The sequence below is a fragment of the Ascaphus truei genome, chromosome 3, assembly GCF_040206685.1.
Source record: "Ascaphus truei isolate aAscTru1 chromosome 3, aAscTru1.hap1, whole genome shotgun sequence".
In the NCBI taxonomy this organism is placed as follows: domain Eukaryota; kingdom Metazoa; phylum Chordata; class Amphibia; order Anura; family Ascaphidae; genus Ascaphus; species Ascaphus truei.
In genome coordinates this window covers 241,536,364-241,556,919 of record NC_134485.1, presented here as the reverse complement: position 1 = coordinate 241,556,919, position 20,556 = coordinate 241,536,364, and the positions used below count along the sequence as shown (strand labels likewise).

The following is a 20,556-nucleotide window of genomic DNA, read 5'->3' as shown; positions in this document are numbered from 1 at the left end:
TCCAGTGCAACTGATTTATGACACTAGCACCACTGAGTACCATGGTGGCAAACATCATTATGTGTTTGCCACAAATAGCACTCTAGTAGTTTAATAGCCACTACATCTATCCCTCTTGGACCCCTGCACAATCTGTGGCCCAGGTGAGTTAACCTATACTGTTTAGGCTAAATAATATGTTGAAATATGCATATTCCGTATAGTACACGTTGTACGTTAATAATTAGGCCAGGTCCCCGCTGGCTACTGCAGCGCCCGCTGTTGGGGACGCTGCAGGGACAATAGCCGCTGCACAATGGGACCGGGCCCGCTGCGAGGGGGGGGCACTGCGCTCTGCCGACAGTGACTCCTGCTCGCAAGAGAATTGTGAGCAGGAGTCGCGACGGAGCGCTAAGCCACGCCTCCCGTGGGTTCAGCCAATGAGGGCGAACCTGCCGGGTGACGTCACGGCCACGCCCCCATCCCTCCCCTGTCACGCCCCCCCTATCTTTTGGTCTGCAGCTCCCTGCAGACCAGGGGAATCGGCTGCACGCGCCCCCAGCCTCGCTGACGCGCATGCAGCGCAGGTACTGTGGCCGCAGATGTTTTGCACCTTCTTTTTAAACTATGGTATTTTATGTGTAATATTTAACTCAATGGGGAACGCCCTGCCCCTCTAGGTGTGAGGGCCGCCCACTGTGTGTGGAACTATAGGTCACTTTGCCCGGCACTGGGTTTACACTCTGCAGTGCTGCAGGAGACCAGTGGAGGGCAGCGGGCGCGAGGACCAGCGAGTGAGCGCGAGGACCAGAGAGGATGCAGCATCTTCCTCACAGCGGAGGGCGCGCGCACAAGGCGCATCTCTTCAGGTGGGTCGCGCGCCGGGGCTCGCGATAACTCTCGCGGAGGCGTAGACTGTTGCCCCCCGCGCGCGCGGGTTGCCACAGAGGCTAGCGCTGGGGTTGTGAGGGGCGGGTGGAAGGGAGAAGCGGTTCCTCGCGCACGCAACGATCAGCCAGGTGCGGGATATGAGGAGCGAGCGGGAGCCGCCAGCGCGCGGGAGCCGAGAGAATAGGAGCAGCGGGAGCCAGAGCCGCGAGGCGGAGCCGCCGGGGGGCGCAGCAAACAGCACAAGCATCAAGCACAGGGACGGGAGGAAGGCGGCCCTGAGCAAGGTGAGGAGGAGAGCGGGGTGCAGGGCAGCCATAGCTTTATCCCTCATCAATATGTGCGGAGATTGTGTACATATACATACACACACCGCGTGTGTGTGTGTGTGTGTGTGTGTGTGTGTGTGTGTGTGTGTGTGTGTGTGTGTGTGTGTGTGTGTGTGTGTGTGTGTGTGTGTGTGTGTGTGTGTGTGTGTGTGTGTGTGTGTGTGTGTGCGCGCATATGTATGTGTGTGTGTGTGTATCATTTTGTATAAATAGTGTGTGTTTATGTGGTTTAGCAGTGACGCTGCTTCTGGTTGGACGTCGTGTGACCACAGCACCTGCTATTTACTATCTATCTGCACCTGCATATTGTGCATCTATCTGCACCTGCATATTGTGCATCTATCTGCACCTGCATACTGTGCATCTATCGGCACCTGCATACTGTGCATCTATCTGCACCTGCATACTGTGCATCTATCTGCACCTGCATACTGTGCATCTATCGGCACCTGCATACTGTGCATCTATCTGCACCTGCATACTGTGCATCTATCTTGGTATCCATTTATTTATCTATATATCTGTCTTTATGTGTTACCAATCCTATTTTCCAAAACAAAGAAAATATAATCGGCGCCTGATGTTAAAGTCCCGGAACAGCATAGCCAAGACTATACATATGTATTATACAACCGCTGGATGTTAGTTGAAGACCAATGTCCTGGTTATTCCAAATGGATTTCGATTTAGATGAGCTCCCAATACATGAAATGAGAGAGAGAGAGAAAAAGACAAAACATAGCATAATACTGTTGAATGATGGGTCAGTGCTTATAGTGCTGGAAAGAAGCCTCAGAGATGGGTGAAAATAAGGGGAAGATACATTTATTAAAAGTTCAAATAACAATATAAAATAGGCAATATAAACAGCAATATGGATATTGCAATATGGAGGTCCAGTGCTGGTAAACTGCACAGATTATATTTTCTTTGTTTTGCACAGTCACCCTCTGACATAGGTAGTCAGGTATATATATTTTTCAGGTAGTCGCCCATCACTTATTTATTTGTGAATATTTAGGCTTTCCACATTTAAATATATTATCTTTTATCTCACTCACTTGTTAGCGCTACACAATTTTTCTTTTTTGCACAATCCTATTTTCCCCCTTACCACGATAACAATGTAAAATGGGCAAATCTGTACTCACAACTACTAATGTATTTTGTACAATTTAGGTAATGAGCTATCCATTCTGCTGCCAGATGTGGCTTGATCCTCATACAGACACAAGGCCCCTGCTGTATGTCAGCACCATGGACAGCAGCTTAGTAGCAGGAAGTCTGCTCTGACACATACACAGGACTAGACATTGGGGGTTGTTTATTAAACTAAAGTCAATGGCGTTTCCGTGAGAGTGCCACAATCAGCACTATTGTAACTTAATGAATTTGTTTACACATGAGGCTCTTAAAGTTGCAGACCAAGCAATATCCTACATGTGTGTGTGTGTGTGTATTTTATCAAATAAATAAGTTCTTTCTTTTTTTTAAACCACTCTGCATGACATTTTTAATGTATTATAATGTAACAAGCATTTGTTGTTTCTATAGCAACCATTTACAAAGTCACATCCCCTTCCTCTTCTAAAACTGGCTCTGACAAACCCCCTTTTGAGCCCTGCCCTCTCTCTCTAGCAGTGCACTAATTGTATCTAGTGACTGCCTTGTCACATGATTTTCCCCACAGAACTTTGCATCTTTGGTCCTCTTCTGCTGCACTGACAGCCATTTAGTGAACCTCCAAGCCAAATCTTCGCTGATCGATCGGTAACTTAGCTAATTACTTATCATTGTGTGGATTGTATTGATTCACATATTAAAGGGGGAAAAACGGCAGCTTTGACTGCTGCTTTAACCTTTTGTATCTTTATCGACCCATAGCAATAATTTTAAATGGCAAAGATCAACTGTGCCAGTAGCTCAACTGAAACATTTAATATAGGGCCCACTTTTTTTTTAGTATGTGCAACGAACAGAGATGGCAAATAATGGGTGGTTTCCTATCTTATCGACCACGCATTTATGTCGCGGGAGATAAAGAAGCTTTCACATGATGTATCAGCGATATGTTATTTTAACAAAATAAAGGTAATAAAATGTTACAAATAAAGAATGGAAATAAATGTTTGATGTCTCAGGGTTAGATAATTGTTAATATTCAGAAAATTACATTTTCAACAAATCCCAGCACCATCTCAATTACTCTTTTCAATCACTTCCTGGATAAGAACCCCTAGTCTAGACCAAGGGTGCGCAAACTTTTGCAGCTGCGCCCCCCCCCCCCCACCTCCTGCCCCCATTGCTCATGCCCCTCTCACCTCTGTTCCCGGCATCAAATGATGCTGCGGGGTCATGTGGCGATGCGTCAATACAGCCATCTGAATCTCGGTAAGTTGAGGTTGCAGAGACCTCACGCGATCCCCCATCAATTAATTTAAATGCTGTGGAGAAGAGCGTGGGGCCTCCACAACCGCCGTGCCCCCCTAGAAAAATATCTATTTCCCCCCCCAAGAAAAATCCCCCAGTTTGTGAGCCCCTCGTCTAGACCACACCTACTTTTTTGGTATTTTTTTTTCATATTCTTTGGGTTTACCAAGTCATTTACCAGTAGAAACAAGTTTCAAGAAACCACATGATTGTGATCATATATATCCCTTAAAACAATCTGTTTACATAGATGATGATGATATCATCAATGGAACTAAACAACGTTAACAGTTAAGTCCAACTTTGTCAAACATAAATATTTTTTTATTATTTTATTAAAGCCTTCTTTTGCTTTTTGGGAAACGACATTGTTAATTATTAGAAAAAGGTACAAATTCAGAGACCACAAGGAAAAGTGAGGTTTTAATGCAATTTACAAACTGACTAAAATACCTTTTCTCATCACAACTCCCACTGTCACGAGTTGGACTCCATGGTAACCAAGCACTTGTCTGTGGTGTCTTTTAGGTAGTTATACGGCGACTTCCTCCCAGCATAAGTAAAGAACAACTGGAGGAGCAACTGCATCCTCTGCCAGCAAACGATTACTTTGAATTTTGCACCGCTGATCCCAGGTAAAGGGATATATATATTTTTTTTTGTGCAAAATGTCTGTGAATAAAGTGTTTTCTTGGTTGTCAAAATCCAACAGGTTGTCTACTCACAAATTCCCAAATATTTTGTGCATGAAACCAGTGTACCCGGAGAAACGCGTTGAGTGGAAGACATAGGATCACTGAGTGGGACGCTGAACGCCGCGCTGCCTACTTGCCCGACTGCTGATCATCCGGGGACCTTCACCCGGAAGTGCGGGAGCCTAGACTTGCAACGCAAGCCCAGCTGATTAGGAGAGTGTGGAGAACGTCCACACATCCCAGCCGGTCACGCCGCATCATTTGTACTAAATGCGCAATTTTATCTGAAACCATGTTGCCATACCTGTTGACCCAAGAAATACAGACAGACACCTTAAAGACACATTATTTGCCACTGATTATGTATATGCACAAAATATTTGGGGATTTGGGAGTCACACCCTATTGGATTTTAACAACCAAGAAAACACTTTATTCACAGACATATTGCACTATATTTTGTATGTTTTCTCTGATTTCATATACCTGCGCTCTCCAAACATCCGGACTATTGCATATATCCGATACCTGACATGTTTGATATTAATGCATCAGCCTGTATTTATCCGCTACCAGATGTTATTTTTGGTAAATCCGTGAGTAAAAGAATATTGAGCTTTTGATCACCTCTGGCCAAGGAGAGTTCATAATGTTTTACAATCAGCCTTTGAAGATTTACCTGGCTGACCAGTAGGGTCTGTATTCTATCTAGTAAATCTCATATAATTACACCAGTAACACAGAAAAATAGTTCCTTTAAAACTCAAGCTAACACCTTTAGTTGTATTGTTCATAAATGTAAAATATTCAGTAAATGGCATTAACATGACAAATACTATGGGGCCTATTCACTAAACCTTGACTTATAGCACTATAATTGCCCTTTATAGTGCGATATTGCCTGTGTTACTATTCACAAAGCTCCGATAACAGGGCAATATTGCACTACAAAAAAACAAAACACAAAGGAAGCCCAGAGCTACTTCCAATATGACAAAAATACACACACATATATATATACAGTGTTCGACAAATCAAGCAAAAAACTACTCGCCCAACCAAAAAATCTACTCGCCGCCTAGTCCCGCCCCCAACCCCGCCCACAACCCGCCCCAACCCGCCCCTAGTCCCGCCCCCAGTCCCGCCCCCAACCCCGCTTTAAAATAAAATATATAAATAAAATACATTTAATAAATTCCTAGTCAGAACAACATTCGTTTTTGACAAATGTATTTATTACATTATACTACAATTAGTCCTTGTTACGTGTGTGTGTGGACGGACGTTCACAGAGGTACGCAATTAGGAGGCTTTATAACGTGAAATTATAATAGGCTTTATTGTGCCTGTTCCTTTTCATCAGGAAAATTATCCAAACACAGGGGGGGGGAACAAAGCTTCCATTCACTTGGGAGTAATTCTAGTGAAAACACTATGCAACCAATTCACATCTCCCTAGTCAAGCATTTCTCCCCAAAACATATAGCATAAATAAGCAGATATAAGCAGTCTCTTAATAATGAAAGTCTTATTTGTTTATGAGCTGTAGAGTAAGCTTCTCTGCTCTCCTGGAACCGCACTGAGCGTGCACAGAAAATCAACATCCAGGTTTAGAAGTCTTATTTGGGCCTTGTGTCTTGAAAGCAGCTCTGCTAACTTTGGCAGAGCTCAAAACAAGTGTGTCTCCAAGTTCAGCTCAGGTGTCAGCTAAAGAGTTCTCACTTCCTGTTTGAACAGACAGACTTTTGTAAGCCATCTCAATCAGGCAGGTGGTGTTTAGTAATTAACTACCAGAAGTTAACCACCACACTGCTAGATTAAAGGCACATTACTGAACAGGGATAAGTCCCCTGTTACAGTGTGTAAGTGTGTAAATGTTGGATCTAGAAATAAAAGCCACAGGTGAATGACTAGTTTCCTGAACCCTTTGTTTCCTTAACCAATGTCTGGACGTCCCCGCTTCACAATATCTAAAGCAGCAATCCCGCCTGGGATCTTACCTGATCCGCAGTCCCTCAATGTCCAGGTACCTCATTCCCGCAATGTTATAAGTTGGAGGGGATGTGTTCCCTACCTGTCTTCTGGGTTAGGGGGGTTCCGATATCTTCCGTGTGAAGCTTGAGTCAGATCTGGAAGAAAGCAGTATAAGTTATTTTGGTGTAGTATAGGACAGTTAAGATATATAGGGTAAATAAGATATCCAGATACAGAGAGGGGGAGAGAGAGGAAGAGAGGGAGAGGAAGAGACGGAGGGAGCGGAAGAGAGGGAGAGGAAGAGAGGGAGGGAGAGGAAGAGAGAGGGAGAGAGTGGGGAAGAGAGGGGAAGAGAGGGGAAGAGAGAGGGAGAGAGAGAGAGATGAAGAGAGAGAGAGAGAGAGAGAGAGGGAAAGAGAGAGGAAGAGAGAGAGAGGAAGAGAGAGAGGAAGAGGGAGAGAGAGGAAGAGAGGGAGAAAGAGGTAGAGAGAGGGAGAGAGAGGGAGAGAGAGAGAGAGAGGAAGAGAGAGAGAGAGAGAGAGAGAGAGAGAGAGAGAGAGAGAGAGAGAGAGAGGGAGAGAGAGAGGGGAAGAGAGCGAGAGAGGAAGAGAGGGAGAAAGAGGATAGAGGGGGAGAGAGGAAGAGAGAGAGAGAGAGAGAGAGGAGAGAGAGAAAGAGAGAAAAAAAGAGAGAAGGGAGAGAGAAAAAGAAACAGAGGAGGGAGAGAGAAAAAGAGACAGAGGAGGGAGAGAGAAAGAGAGAGGAGAGAGAAGGAGACAGAGGGGGGAGAGAAAGAGAGGGGAGAGAAAGAGAGAGGGGAGAAAGAGACCAGAGAGAGGGGAGACCAGAGAGGGGGAGACCAGAGAGAGGGGAGACCAGAGAGAGGGGAGACGGGGGAGACCAGAGAGAGGGGAGACGGGGGAGACCAGAGAGAGGGGGGAGACCAGAGAGGGGAGACGGGGGAGACCAGAGAGAGGGGAGACGGGGGAGACCAGAGAGAGGGGAGAGGGGGGAGACCAGAGAGAGGAGAGACGGGGGAGACCAGAAAGAGGGGAGACGGGGGGAGACCAGAAAGGGGGGAGACCAGAGAGAGGGGAGACGGGGGGAGACCAGAGAGAGGGGGGCAGGGGTGACTGACTGACCGGGACAGAGGTGACTGACTGACCGGGGCAGGGGTGACTGACTGACCGGGACAGGGGTGACTGACTGACCGGGACAGGGGTGACTGACTGACCGGGACAGGGGTGACTGACTGACCGGGGCAGGGGTGACTGACTGACCGGGGCAGGGGTGACTGACTGACCGGGGCAAGGGTGACTGACTGACCGGGACAGGGGTGACTGACTGACGGGACAGGGTTGACTGACTGACCGGGACAGGGGTGACTGACTGACCGGGGCAGGGGTGACTGACTGACCGGGGCAGGGGTGACTGACTGACCGGGGCAGGGGTGACTGACTGACCGGGGCAGGGGTGACTGACTGACCGGGGCAGGGGTGACTGACTGACCGGGACAGGGGTGACTGACTGACCGGGGCAGGGGTGACTGACTGACCGGGGCAGGTGACTGATTGGGGGGAGGTACCTCTGGTGTCACACACATACTCCCATACACACATACACATTCTCCCATATATATATACACACACACACCCATATATACACACACTCCCATATACACACACACACACACTCCCATATATACACACACTCCCATATATACACACACTCCCATATATACACACACTCCCACATATATACACACACTCCCACACATATACACACACTCCCACATATATACACACACTCCCACATATATACACACACTCCCACATATATACACACACTCCCACATATATACACACACTCCCACATATATACACACACACTCCCACATATATACACACACACACTCCCATATATACACACACACACACACACACACTCCCACATATATACACACACTCCCACATATATACACACACACACACACTCCCACATATATACACACACACACACTCCCACATATATACACACACACACACACACTCCCACATATATACACACACACACTCTCTCCCCCCTACACACACACACACACACACTCTCCCCCCTACACGCACACACACACTCTCCCCCTACACACACACACTCTCTCTCCCCTCCCTACACACACTCTCTCTCCCCCCCCCTTACTCACCGTGGATCGCTGTGGTCTCCAGTCTCTGTGACAGCCGAGGAAGCGGCAGGCCGGGTGTCGCCCTCGGCCTCAGCGGCTGTCGCTGCGGGTCACCGGGTGGCAGTGAGGGATCCGGACACAGGGGAGAGAGGAGTGGGGGGGCTAGTGATGCGGCTGGTCACCGGAGGCCAGGGACACGGAGTTGGAGGCGAGATCGGGAGTGAGTGGGGAGATTTGGGGTGTCGAGGGTGTCACGGGTGTCAGGGGGGAGATTGGGGTGTCAGGGGGGGGGGGTTCACGGAGGCCGGGAGAGATTGGGGTGAGGGGGGGTCACGAAGGCCGGGAGAGATTGGGGTGAGGGGGGGTCATGGAGGCTGGGAGAGATTGGGGTGAGGGGGGGTCACGGAGGCCGGGAGAGATTGGGGTGAGGGGGGGGTCGTGGAGGCCGGGAGAGATTGGGGTGAGGGGGGTCACTGAGTCCGGGAGAGATTGGGGTGGGGGGGGCAGATGGCCCGATGGGAGGGGGGGGCGACAGACGGCCCTGCAGGGGCCTGAGGCAGACAGGCGTGGAAGGGGCTGGCTGCCGAAAGGGGGAGGAGTGGAAGCGCTGAGGAGGGAAAGTTGCTCAGAGAGCCGGAGGTCCTCCGGCTTTTTTTTTTTTTTTCTCCAGCACGAGCGCGGGAAAAACAGCAGCGCGAGCGCGGGAAAAACAGCAGCGCGAGCGCGGGAAATTTAAAAAACACACGTGTGCTGCTTGGGACAATATTTACTCACCCGGGGGTTAAATCCACACGCCCCGGGCGTGTATATGTATATAATTGTCGAACACTGTTTATATATATATATATATATATATAATCTTGAAAAAGGGTAATTTAGTTTAACTCTTTGGCCAAAGCATTATAAGCGTGCGAGGCACTTCAAGGCATGACCATAATATCACAGGTCCTAACACTGATTAAAATTCTTATTTACCTGTATAATTTACTTACAAAATAGCTGAGAACAGTTGGACAAAGTTAATAAACACACAGATACCCAGTAAGCTCATATAAACCCCAACAATTACCACAAACAATATATATATATATATATATATATATATATATATATATATATATATATATATATATATATGTGTGTGTGTGTGTGTGTGTGTGTGTGTGTGTGTGTGTGTGTGTGTGTGTGTGTGTGTGTGTGTATATATATATATATATATATATATGTATATAAGTGTCAAAAGGAGTGCTACTGAACGTGGCACTGTATACTACAAAAAACAACACAAAGGGAGCACAGAGCTACTTCCAATATGACAAAAATACACAGTGATATATAGATATATATATATCTATATATATATATATATGTCAGATAAGGCAGTTGGCACTCCAATAGGTGCTGGTAAGCCACAGGTGCACGTCCCATATAGAGAATGTAGTTATACGTTACCGTTCCAAGGATTGGTAAACAAGAGACAGCACTCAATGTTGAAAATCAAAGTGTATATTTGATTTTCAACATTGAGTGCTGTCTCTTGTTTACCAATCCTTGGAACGGTAACGTATAACTATATATATATATATATATAACTTGAAAAAAGGGTAATTTAGTTTAACTCTTTGGCCAAAGAATTATAAGCCTGCGAGCCACTTCAAGTCATGACCATAATATCGCAGGTCCTAACACTAACTGATTAAAATTCTTATTTACCTGTATAATTACAAAGAGTTAAACTAAATACCCCTTTATTCAAGAGGTATATTTATAGGTATTTCACTGTGTATTTTTGTCATATTGGAAGTAGCTCTGGGCTCCCTTTGTTTTTTGTAGTACACAGTGCCACGCTCAGTAGCTGTCACGCCGCGCAGCCCGCAGACCAGACTAGTCCCCTGTACTGAGGTGGGATGTAGAGCATGCGCACTGACAGCATAGGGGGCATGTCCGGGATGTGGCATAGTAGTGTGGCCAGGCCTGGATGTAGATAAAGAAGGGTCAAGTACTTGCCGAGTCCGAGGATATAGAAAGTTCCGTAGTCAAAATCCGTAGCTGAGTCCGAGGGTCTTAGATGTAGAGTAGTCGGTAGGAAAGCTGAGTTTATGAGCCAGAGGGGGTATTCAGACGAGCCGGGTCAATAGCTGTAGGAATAAACACAAAGAGAGCACGACATTTGCGTGTACTGATTGATCTGTGTGGTTGATTGAAGTGCTGGTTGGTTAAAGTGTGTGCAGTTAGAACCAGAAGGAGTTTGAACAAGGAAGCGGTTAAACAAGGTATAGTTTATTGAAGTACAGTTTACTGTTAGTACTTCTAAACTTCATAGTTGCTAGAATGAGCAGGATTGAAAATGCCACTCAATGCTCATCTTGCCACATGTATGTGCACTTGGAGCAGCTGTTCCAAGGAGCATACCGCTGTGAAAAGTGTGAGCGGGTGGTCTCTTTAGAGTCAGAGATTGCTGATCTGAAGGGGCAACTTGCAATATTGAGGGACATTGGCAATCTTGAAAGGGAATTAGAGCTCACTGAGCAGGCCCTTGCTTCGACTAGTGGTGCAGATGGTGGCGCTGTTAGTGAGGAGCAGGTAGGTAGCTTAGTTGCTGTTAGTGAGGAGCAGGTAGGTAGCTGGGTAACAGTTAGAAGGGGAAGCAGGGGCAATAGTGAGAGGCAGGTCGTTTCTGAGTTGACACATCCCAATAGATTTGCCATGTTGAGTGAAGATATTGGGAATGTTGGGGCAGAAATGGCAAGGCTGGGGGAGACTAATTCCTCTAGCAGCCAGGGGAATAGTTCCTCCAGCACAGTGGGGACTCAGGATGTTCAGATGCAAAGAAAGATTTTGGTGGTAGGGGACTCCATTATTAGGAAGGTAGATAGGGCAATCTGTTGCCAGAACCGCATGAACCGAACAGTTTGTTGTCTCCCGGGTGCTCGGGTTCGGCACATTGCGGATCGGGTAGACAGATTGTTGGGGGGGGGGGGCTGGGATTGACCTGGCGGTCTTGGTACATGTTGGCACCAATGACAAAGTTAGAGAAAGATGGAGGATCTAGGCCAAAAGCTTAAGGCTTAAGGCAAGGACCTCCAAGGTAGTATTTTCTGAAATACTACCAGTGCCATGCGCTACCGCAGGGAAACAGTCAGAGATCAGGGAGGTTAATGCATGGCTAAGAAAGTGTGTAGGAAGGAGGGGTTTGGGTTTTTAGAGCACTGGGACTCCTTTTCTGAGAGGTGCCATCTATATTCTAAGGACGGATTGCACCTCAATGAAGAGGGATCTTCTGTGCTGGGGGGAGAGTGCTAAAAAGGTTGGAGGAGATTTTAAACTAGGATGGAGGGGGGAGGGGAATGAAACAGATAATGAACTAAATGGAATAGATGAGGATACAAGGTGGTATGGAGGTAGAATGGGGGCAAGTGCAAGTTTGACAAGCAGTGAGATACCCATAGTAAATAGAGATAATACTAGAACATTTCTAAAGACTAAACCAGAAAGGAAGGAGCAAATAAGATAATAGTACAGGCTGGAAAAAAACTTAAATGCATGCTTGCTAATGCAAGAAGCCTGACAGATAAAATGGGGGAGCTTGAATTAATAGCTACAAGGGAGCAGTATGATATCATAGGCATTACTGAAACATGGTGGGATGAAACTCATGACTGGACAGTTAATTTAGAGGGTTATTCTCTTTTTCGGAAGGATCGAAGAAATAGAAGAGGAGGTGGAGTATGTCTATATGTTAAACCAGATCTAAAACCTATTATAAGGGATGATGTCTATGAAGGGAATGATGAAAATGTAGAGATGTAGAGGATAGAAATTAGCAGTGGAGGTAAAAGTATAAAGAAAATGTTTGTGGGAATATGCTATAAACCACCAAATATCTGTGAGATTGAGGAAGCTAAAATACTTTTGCAAATGGAGAAGGCATCAAAACTGGGTCATGTTTGCATAATGGGGGATTTTAATTATCCAGACATAGACTGGGGCAATGAGATTAGCGTTACAACAAAAGGAAACAGGTTTTTGGTGGTGCTTAAAGATAATTATATGACCCAAATTATTGAGGACCCAACCAGGAGAGGGGCAGTTCTGGATTTGGTCATATCAAACAATGTAGAAGTAATAACAAATATTCAAGTCCTGGAACATTTGGGTAACAGTGATCATAACATGGTCTCATTTGAAATAAATTATCAAAAAACAGATTACTTGTGTTCAACAAAGACTTTAAACTTTAGAAAGGCAGATTTTAATAAACTGAGGTCTAATACAGTAGTAATACAATGGGATGATGTTTTTGCAGGGAAAAATGTAGAAGATAAATGGGCAGTCTTTAAAACATTGTTAGAAAAGCACACTTATCAGTGTATACAGTATCGACAGAGTTTATTCGAGCAAATGCCGCCGGTTCACCGGGATTTACTCCGGCTGGTGCTGAGGAAAGTCAGCACATCAGCCGCATCCAGCCGCGTCCCCTCCGTTCCCCCCCCCCCTCCAATCCGCGCGCAATTTAAACATCTTCCCGACCCTCTAGCTGCGCCTGCTGTGCCCCTCTGCTTCCCCGCTCCCCTGCTTACCTCACTTCAAACCTTCAGGGGAGTCGGGGAAGCCGGGGAAGCCGGGCGCTCCCTTGACTGTGACGTCACCGACGTCACGCGAACGAGCCGCTACTCAACGCTTCTCCACGCTGCCGCCACGCATCCTGCCGAGCGGCATTTGCTCGAATAAACTTTGTCGCTACTGTACCCTTGGGTAATAAGTATAAAAGAAATAAGTCAAAACCAATGTGGCTAAATAAACAGGTAGGGGAGGAAATGGACAAGAAGAGGAAGGCATTTAGATTCTTTAAGTCAGAAGGGACAGAGACATCGTATCAGAATTATAAGGAATGCAACAAAAATTGCAAAAGGGCAATTAAATTAGCAAAAATGGATAATGAAAAAAGGATTGCAATAGAAAGTAAGGTCAACCCTAAAAAGTTCTTTAAGTACCTTAATAACAAAAAAATGAGAAAAGAAAATATAGGACCCTTTCAGTGTGAGATGGGTATGCAGATTATTGGAGATAAGGAAAATGCAGAGGTATTAAACAAATTCTTTGCCTCTGTGTTTACCAGGGAAGAATCAAGTTCAATAGTAGCGCCACAGGAGGAAGCCACAACCTCCATATTAATGACCAATTGGTTAACTGAGGAAGAAGTTCATAAGCGACTTGAAAAAATTAAAGTAAATAAGGCACCTGGCCCCGATGGCATACATCCAAGAGTTCTCAAGGAGTTAAGCTCAGTAATAGCAAAACCATTATATTTAATATTCAAGGACTCCATTTCCACAGGCTCAGTACCACAAGATTTTCGTAAAGAAGATGTGGTGCCTATATTTAAAAAGGGAGCTAGATCACACCCGGGGAATTACAGACCTGTAAGCCTGACTTCAATAGTAGGGAAACTACTTGAAGGATTAATACGGGATAATATTCAGGAATACCTAATGGAAAACAAAATTATTAGTAATAGTCAGCATGGATTTATGAAGGATAGGTCTTGCCAAACTAACCTTATTTGTTTCTTTGAGGAGGTAAGTAGGAATTTAGACCAGGGTAATGCAGTTGATGTGGTCTACTTAGATTTTGCAAAGGCTTTTGATACGGTTTCACACAAGACGTTGGTGAACAAAATAAAGAAAATTGGACTCAGTAATAATATATGCACCTGGATTGAAAACTGGTTAAAGGACAGACAACAGAGGGTTGTCATAAATGGAACTTTTTCAGGTTGGGCTAAAGTCGTGAGTGGAGTACCTCAAGGATCGGTACTGGGACCCCTGCTTTTTAACTTGTTTATTAAATGACCTTGAGGTTGGGATCGAGAGCAAAGTCTCCATCTTTGCTGATGATACTAAATTGTGTAAGGTAATAGAATCAGAGCAGGATGTAATTTCTCTTCAGAAGGACTTGGAGAGACTGGAAACGTGGGCAGGTAAATGGCAAATGAGGTTTAATACAGATACATGTAAGGTTATGCATTTGGGATGCAAGAATAAAAAGGCGACTTACAAATTAAATGGAGATATATTGGGGGAATCCTTGATGGAGAAGGATTTAGGAGTGCTTGTAGACAGCAGGCTTAGCAATGGTGCCCAATGTCATGCAGTAGCTGCAAAGGCAAACAAGATCTTATCTTGCATCAAACGGGCAATGGATGGAAGGGAAGTAAACATAATTATGCCCCTTTATAAAGCATTAGTAAGACCGCACCTTGAATATGGAGTACAATTTTGGGCACCAATCCTAAGAAAAGACATTGTGGAAGAAGAGAGAGTGCAGAGAAGAACCACCAAATTAATAAAGGGGATGGACATTCTAACTTATGAGGAGAGGCTAGCTAAATAAGATTTATTTACATTAGAAAAGAGGCGTCTAAGAGGGGATATGATAACTATATACAAATATATTCAGGGACAATACAAGGAGCTTTCAAAAGAACTATTCATCCCACGGGCAGTACAAAGGACTCGGGGCCATCCCTTAAGGTTGGAGGAAAGGAAATTTCAGCAGCAACAAAGGAAAGGGTTCTTTACAGTAAGGGCAGTTAAAATGTGGAATTCATTACCCATGGAGACTGTGATGGCAGATACAATAGATTTGTTCAAAAAAAAAGGTTGGACATCTTTTTAGATGGGAAAGGTATACAGGGATATACCAAAAAAGTATACATGGGAAGGATGTTGATCCAGGGATTAATCCGATTGCCAATTCTTGGAGTCAGGAAGGAATTAATTTTTCCCCTTAATGGGGTTTTTTGTTTGCCTTCCTCTGGATCAATAAGTAAGTATAGATATAGAATAAAGTATCTGTTGTCTAAATTTAGCATAGTTTGAACTTGATGGACGTACGTCTTTTTTCAACCTCATCTACTATGTAACTATGTATGACACAGGTTCCAGGCAACACAGGTAGCAAGGAGCTATGCAGAGCAAGGAAGTGAAAGCAAAGCAGGATATTTAAAGGGGCAGTGACCAATCCGGGCGAGGGGCATGGCGGGGGGGTGTCGAGGAGCTGCTCGTGAGTGGCTGAGAGACCAGTAAGTAGTGGAGCACAACTGAGAGTGCTGGAGACGTGGTGAAGACTCCCACGCCGAGCGGGGGGCGGAGACAGGCATAATGCGCGCGCTATAAAACCTAGAAGGAAGCGCACGCTCTGTAACACTAGCGCCAGAATCCAAGATAGCGGCCGCGGCGGCGTGTTTTTTGGGGGGCGGCCGGGATACAGGAGGGCTTACTGTGTACGGTGGTGGTTGCAGGCCCTCTGGAGGTAGGGGTTGCCCTCCACATACGTAGTTGTGATGCGAGCCCTCCGGAGGTAGGGGTTGCCCTCCACATACGTGGTTGTGATGCGAGCCCTCCGGAGGTAGGGGTTGCGCTCCACGTGCGTGGTTGTGATGCGGGCCCTCTGGAGGTAGGGGTTGCGCTCCACGTGCGTGGTTGTGATGCGGGCCCTCCGGAGGTAGGGGTTGCGCTCCACGTGCGTGGTTGTGATGCGGGCCCTCCGGAGGTAGGGGTTGCGCTCCACGCGCGTGGTTGTGATGCGGGCCCTCCGGAGGTAGGGGTTGCGCTCCACGCGCGTGGTTGTGATGCGGGCCCTCCGGAGGTAGGGGTTGCGCTCCACGTGCGTGGTTGTGATGCGGGCCCTCCGGAGGTAGGGGTTGCGCTCCACGCGCGTGGTTGTGATGCGGGCCCTCCGGAGGTAGGGGTTGCGCTCCACGCGCGTGGTTGTGATGCGGGCCCTCCGGAGGTAGGGGTTGCGCTCCACGTGCGTGGTTGTGATGCGGGCCCTCCGGAGGTAGGGGTTGCGCTCCACGTGCGTGGTTGTGATGCGGGCCCTCCGGAGGTAGGGGTTGCGCTCCACGCGCGTGGTTGTGATGCGGGCCCTCCGGAGGTAGGGGTTGCGCTCCACGTGCGTGGTTGTGATGCGGGCCCTCCGGAGGTAGGGGTTGCGCTCCACGCGCGTGGTTGTGATGCGGGCCCTCCGGAGGTAGGGGTTGTGGCCTCCTCCGGGAGGTGTTGGCTTTTTTGCTGACTACGTGCGGTTTGGGGGGGTTTGGCGATTGTGGCCACGGGAGGGTTTGGGGGCGTTGTGTGGGCTACGTGAGTGTTTTGGGAGTGTTGGCCGGGATACAGGAGGGCTTGCGTCGTACGGGAGGGGTTGCGCTCCACGGGAGTGGTTGTGATGCGGGCTACGGGAGGCTGTGTGTGTGTTGGGGGGGGGGGGGGTTGCGGACTAGGGGAGGGTGTGTTGCGGGCTCCGGAGGGGGGACTGTGTTGTCCGGTGGTGTCGGTGAAAGTGAGTAGCAGTGTGTTGCGGGCTACTGGAGACTGGGAGGGGGGGGTTGCGGGCTAGGTGAGGGTGTTGTTGCGGCCTCCGGAGGGGGGGAGTGTGTTGCGTGCTAGTAGCGGAGATGCGGGCGTTGTCCAGTGGCGATCAGGTTATGTGGCGGTGCAAGTGAGTAGCAGAGTCTGTATGTTTGCTGGGGGTGTGTGGTGTTTGTGCAGTGAACGTGCGTTCCGGCGTGGTTGTGTTGAGGTGAAGGGGAGGGGTGTTGGCAGGGTAGGCAGGAGTGTGTGCAGGTGGTAGAGGGGCTGCGGTACCGGGAGAGGTCTGGCGTGCGGTCGTGGTCTGCATTGGTGGGGGGGTGGTTGTTAAGAGGTGGTGGCCGTCGGTGTGCGCTCCGTGAGCATGCGGTGTGTGTAGGTGATCGTGCGCTTTTGTGTGAGGGTGGGTAGTGTTACAGTGGTGAAAACAATATATATATAGCTAAGAGTCTGTACCTGATTCCGCAGTTATTTTGGTGTTATCAGGCGGTGAGGGTTTTGTGGGTTGAGAGGTAAGAGCTGTGAAGCGTTCCCAGGGTTAGGTGCTGTGAAGCGTTACCAAATCTCCCAGAGCAGTGAGGCTTAGGTGCTGTGAAGCGTTCCCAAAGCTCAGTGAGGGCTGGGAGAGTGTGGCAGTGGGGTCGGTGTGTTGGCCGCAGGCCAATGAGAGGTGTGCGGGGGCGGGCGTGGGGCCAAGGGAGCTATGTCAATGGCCTGAGGCAGTGGTGTCAGTGCCAATGAGAGGTGTGCGGGGGCGGGCGGGCCAAGGGAGCAATGGCCTGAGGCGGATTGGCCTGAGGCGGAGTGACAGGCCAAAGGTCCAATGCGATTGCCCCTAGACACAGGGAACACACATACAGTCACGCAAACACACATACGACGTTTTGAGATTAGACACAGGTAACACACATACAGACACGCAAACACACATACGACGGTTTGAGAAATATATAGATAGATATATATATAGATAGATAGATATATATCAGAGTTCCTTACCAGGCAGACCAGGAGATCCAAGACCATGCAGCAAGAAAAGAGACAGCACTCATGGTAAAGTCCAAAACGATGTATTTTAAAGGCACACTCAACCAGTATGAACTCTGTTACCTATTCAATACCTATGGGATAAGCACCTATCTTTTATCTTTTTGTGAGTGCCATCTGTTCTTGTTTACTATATCTATATATATATATATATATATATATATATATATATATTTCACTGATGTATTTTTGTCATATTGGAAGTAGCTCTGGGCTTCCTTTGTGTTTTGTTTTTTGTAGTATACAATGTCACACTCAGTAGAACTCCTTTTGACACTTATATACACATATACATGCTGTGGTAATTTTTAGGGTTTATATGAGCTTACTGGGTATCTGCATGTTCAATATTGCACTGAAACAGCTTTTTATAGTACTATAACACTCTAGCAAAAACAAGCCGTACGATAAGCCAAAACAATGCCCGAAATCGCTTTTTCTTTTTGCCAGAAACTGCTATTCACTAAGCAGTGATAAGCATACAGTACAGGTGGCGCACAAACTTTTTTTGCAGTGCCCGTCCCTGCCTTACCTCCTCCATTGCCTGCCCCCTCCTTACCTCGTGCGTCGTCATGTGACCCGCGGCGTCATTTGACATCACGAGACGAGGGCAACTGTGACATCACATGACCCCACCGCGTCATTTGATGCCGCATTGCCATGGTCACGCTTCCTGAAGCCGGCTGAATCTGGTAAGTAGAGGTTGCAGAGGCTTAGATGGTCCCCCGTCATTTAATTTAAATGCCTTGTGGTAGAGCGCGGGACCTCTGCAACCGCCCGCACCCCCCCAAAAAAATCTTGCCCCCCAGTTTGCGCACTGCTGATATAGTGCTATAAAAACTTACAATATTTTGGCACCAGCTTAAAACTAGTGCTAAAGGTTTTGCAAGATACATAAAAGCCATTTATTTTAGTTTTACTGCACAGGATTGATACCGTAGGCTGGCGTGGACCCCCGCATCTCTGGGAGGCCCCGTGGGTCCCTGCATCTCTGGGGTCCCCCCATCTCCGGGAGTCCCCGGGGGTCCCCGAATCTCCAGGGATCCCCACCGGCCTTCACTATCAATCCTATGCAATAAAAATAAAATAGCAGTCAGTTTCATTACGTTAGCGGCTAACTGCTAAGGTAATGAAAGGAAGAAAAATGCACACAGCGCACCGGGGGTAAATAATCAAAAGCAACAATATGCATGGATGCAAGGCCATATTATGCCTTAAATCTGGGAGTCCAAATGGACCTAAAACCACGATCTAATAACCATGCAATAAATGAAGCTCAAAAGAGACAACAATATAAAATATATGACAAAAATGTAATAAATATATATAATGATAATTATATTAATAGTCAAATGTAACTCAACAACAGATACACATAATGTCAGATGGCAGACGCCACTAGCACAACAGAACAAAATATAATAACAAATGAGAACTACAGTGAGGTGAAAGCAAACAAATGAGAAATAATCAGTCATAAAACAAAACCACAAAGGGGAGTGCACAGAAACTAACCGCTGAGCTCAGAGCTGCCGTGGAGCGTGCTGATGACACAGACCAGACTACTATGTTTTTGTCATATATTTGATATGGTCTCTTTTGAGCTTCATTTATTGCATGGTTATTAATGGTTAAGTCAATTGGCCTAAGTTTGGATGCATTTAATAAATATTAAAATTGTTTACAGCAATAGGACTACAACATGGTAGTTCAAATGAAAGAATTTATGGTAAATAAATTTAAATACACATGTTGACCCCAGTCAGGGTTAGAACTGCAACATAATATGAAGGATGATACATATAGCTGCTTCATAGACTTTTTTGTCACATTAAGACAAAAAAATGTAAAAACACTGAACCACAGTACACATATGAGAAATATTAGATATATTCTTGCCCTTTTCCTTAAAAAATAAAAATAAATGAACTAACTATTTTCTCTTATTTCAGTTTATTCCCCCATCTCTTCTCAAGAGCCTATATTAACTTTAGGAATCCTGAAGACATCCTTCTTTTTAGAGATCGCTTTGATGGATTTATCTTCATTGACAGCAAAGGTTAGAATCAGCATTTTCCATCTTAGTTGTAATTTATTGACATTGTAAAAACTGACTTGTTTATCTTTGGGATTTTATGTGCTGCTTACCTTGTGATGTTAGTTGATCACTTGATTAAACTACCAATCCATGCAGTGAATGATGGACAATAATGACCTGTGCAACATATTAACAGATTATATAAAGGCTACTTACAGTATAAACTGTTTAAACAACTGAAAAGGTAAACCAATGATGTTGCTGATGTCTGGAACTACCAATCATAAATTCACTACTCATCCCAACCAACTATTTATTGTGGTGAAAAAATTTGTGAAAACTGACATTTTGGTTTGGTATTTCCGATCATTGGAACAAAAACACAAGCAGCCCCCTTGTGTTGTGGATTAACAGATAAATGGGATCCAACAAACAATAATAGCTGCTTTTGAGAACCGAAACATATCTGTACCTTATTCTTTAAAAACATCAGTAAAATAAGCAATTCATTTTTACTTAGTTGTTAAAAGTGGGATGTAATCTGTGTTACAATGAGAGACAAGAAGGAGCATAGTGAGTACATGATTTATACCAGTGTCCAAGTATTAGGAATCTTTCATTTGAG

General features: G+C 46.2%; 1 protein-coding gene across 2 annotated transcripts in view; it reads left to right on the top strand.

The window, feature by feature from the left end:
* Positions 1-861: 861 nt before the first annotated feature.
* UPF3A (UPF3A regulator of nonsense mediated mRNA decay) overlaps positions 862-20,556 on the top strand; it is a 48,319-nt gene continuing 28,624 nt past the window's right edge. For both annotated transcript variants that reach the window (XR_012799879.1, XM_075590456.1), the window contains exons 1-3: positions 862-1,154; positions 4,155-4,261; positions 19,846-19,952. Coding sequence is in view for 1 of the 2 variants with exons in the window: in XM_075590456.1 (XP_075446571.1) it covers positions 1,008-1,154; positions 4,155-4,261; positions 19,846-19,952 (361 nt within the window). In the remaining variant the exon portion in view is untranslated. The remainder of the gene's footprint in view (positions 1,155-4,154; positions 4,262-19,845; positions 19,953-20,556) is intronic.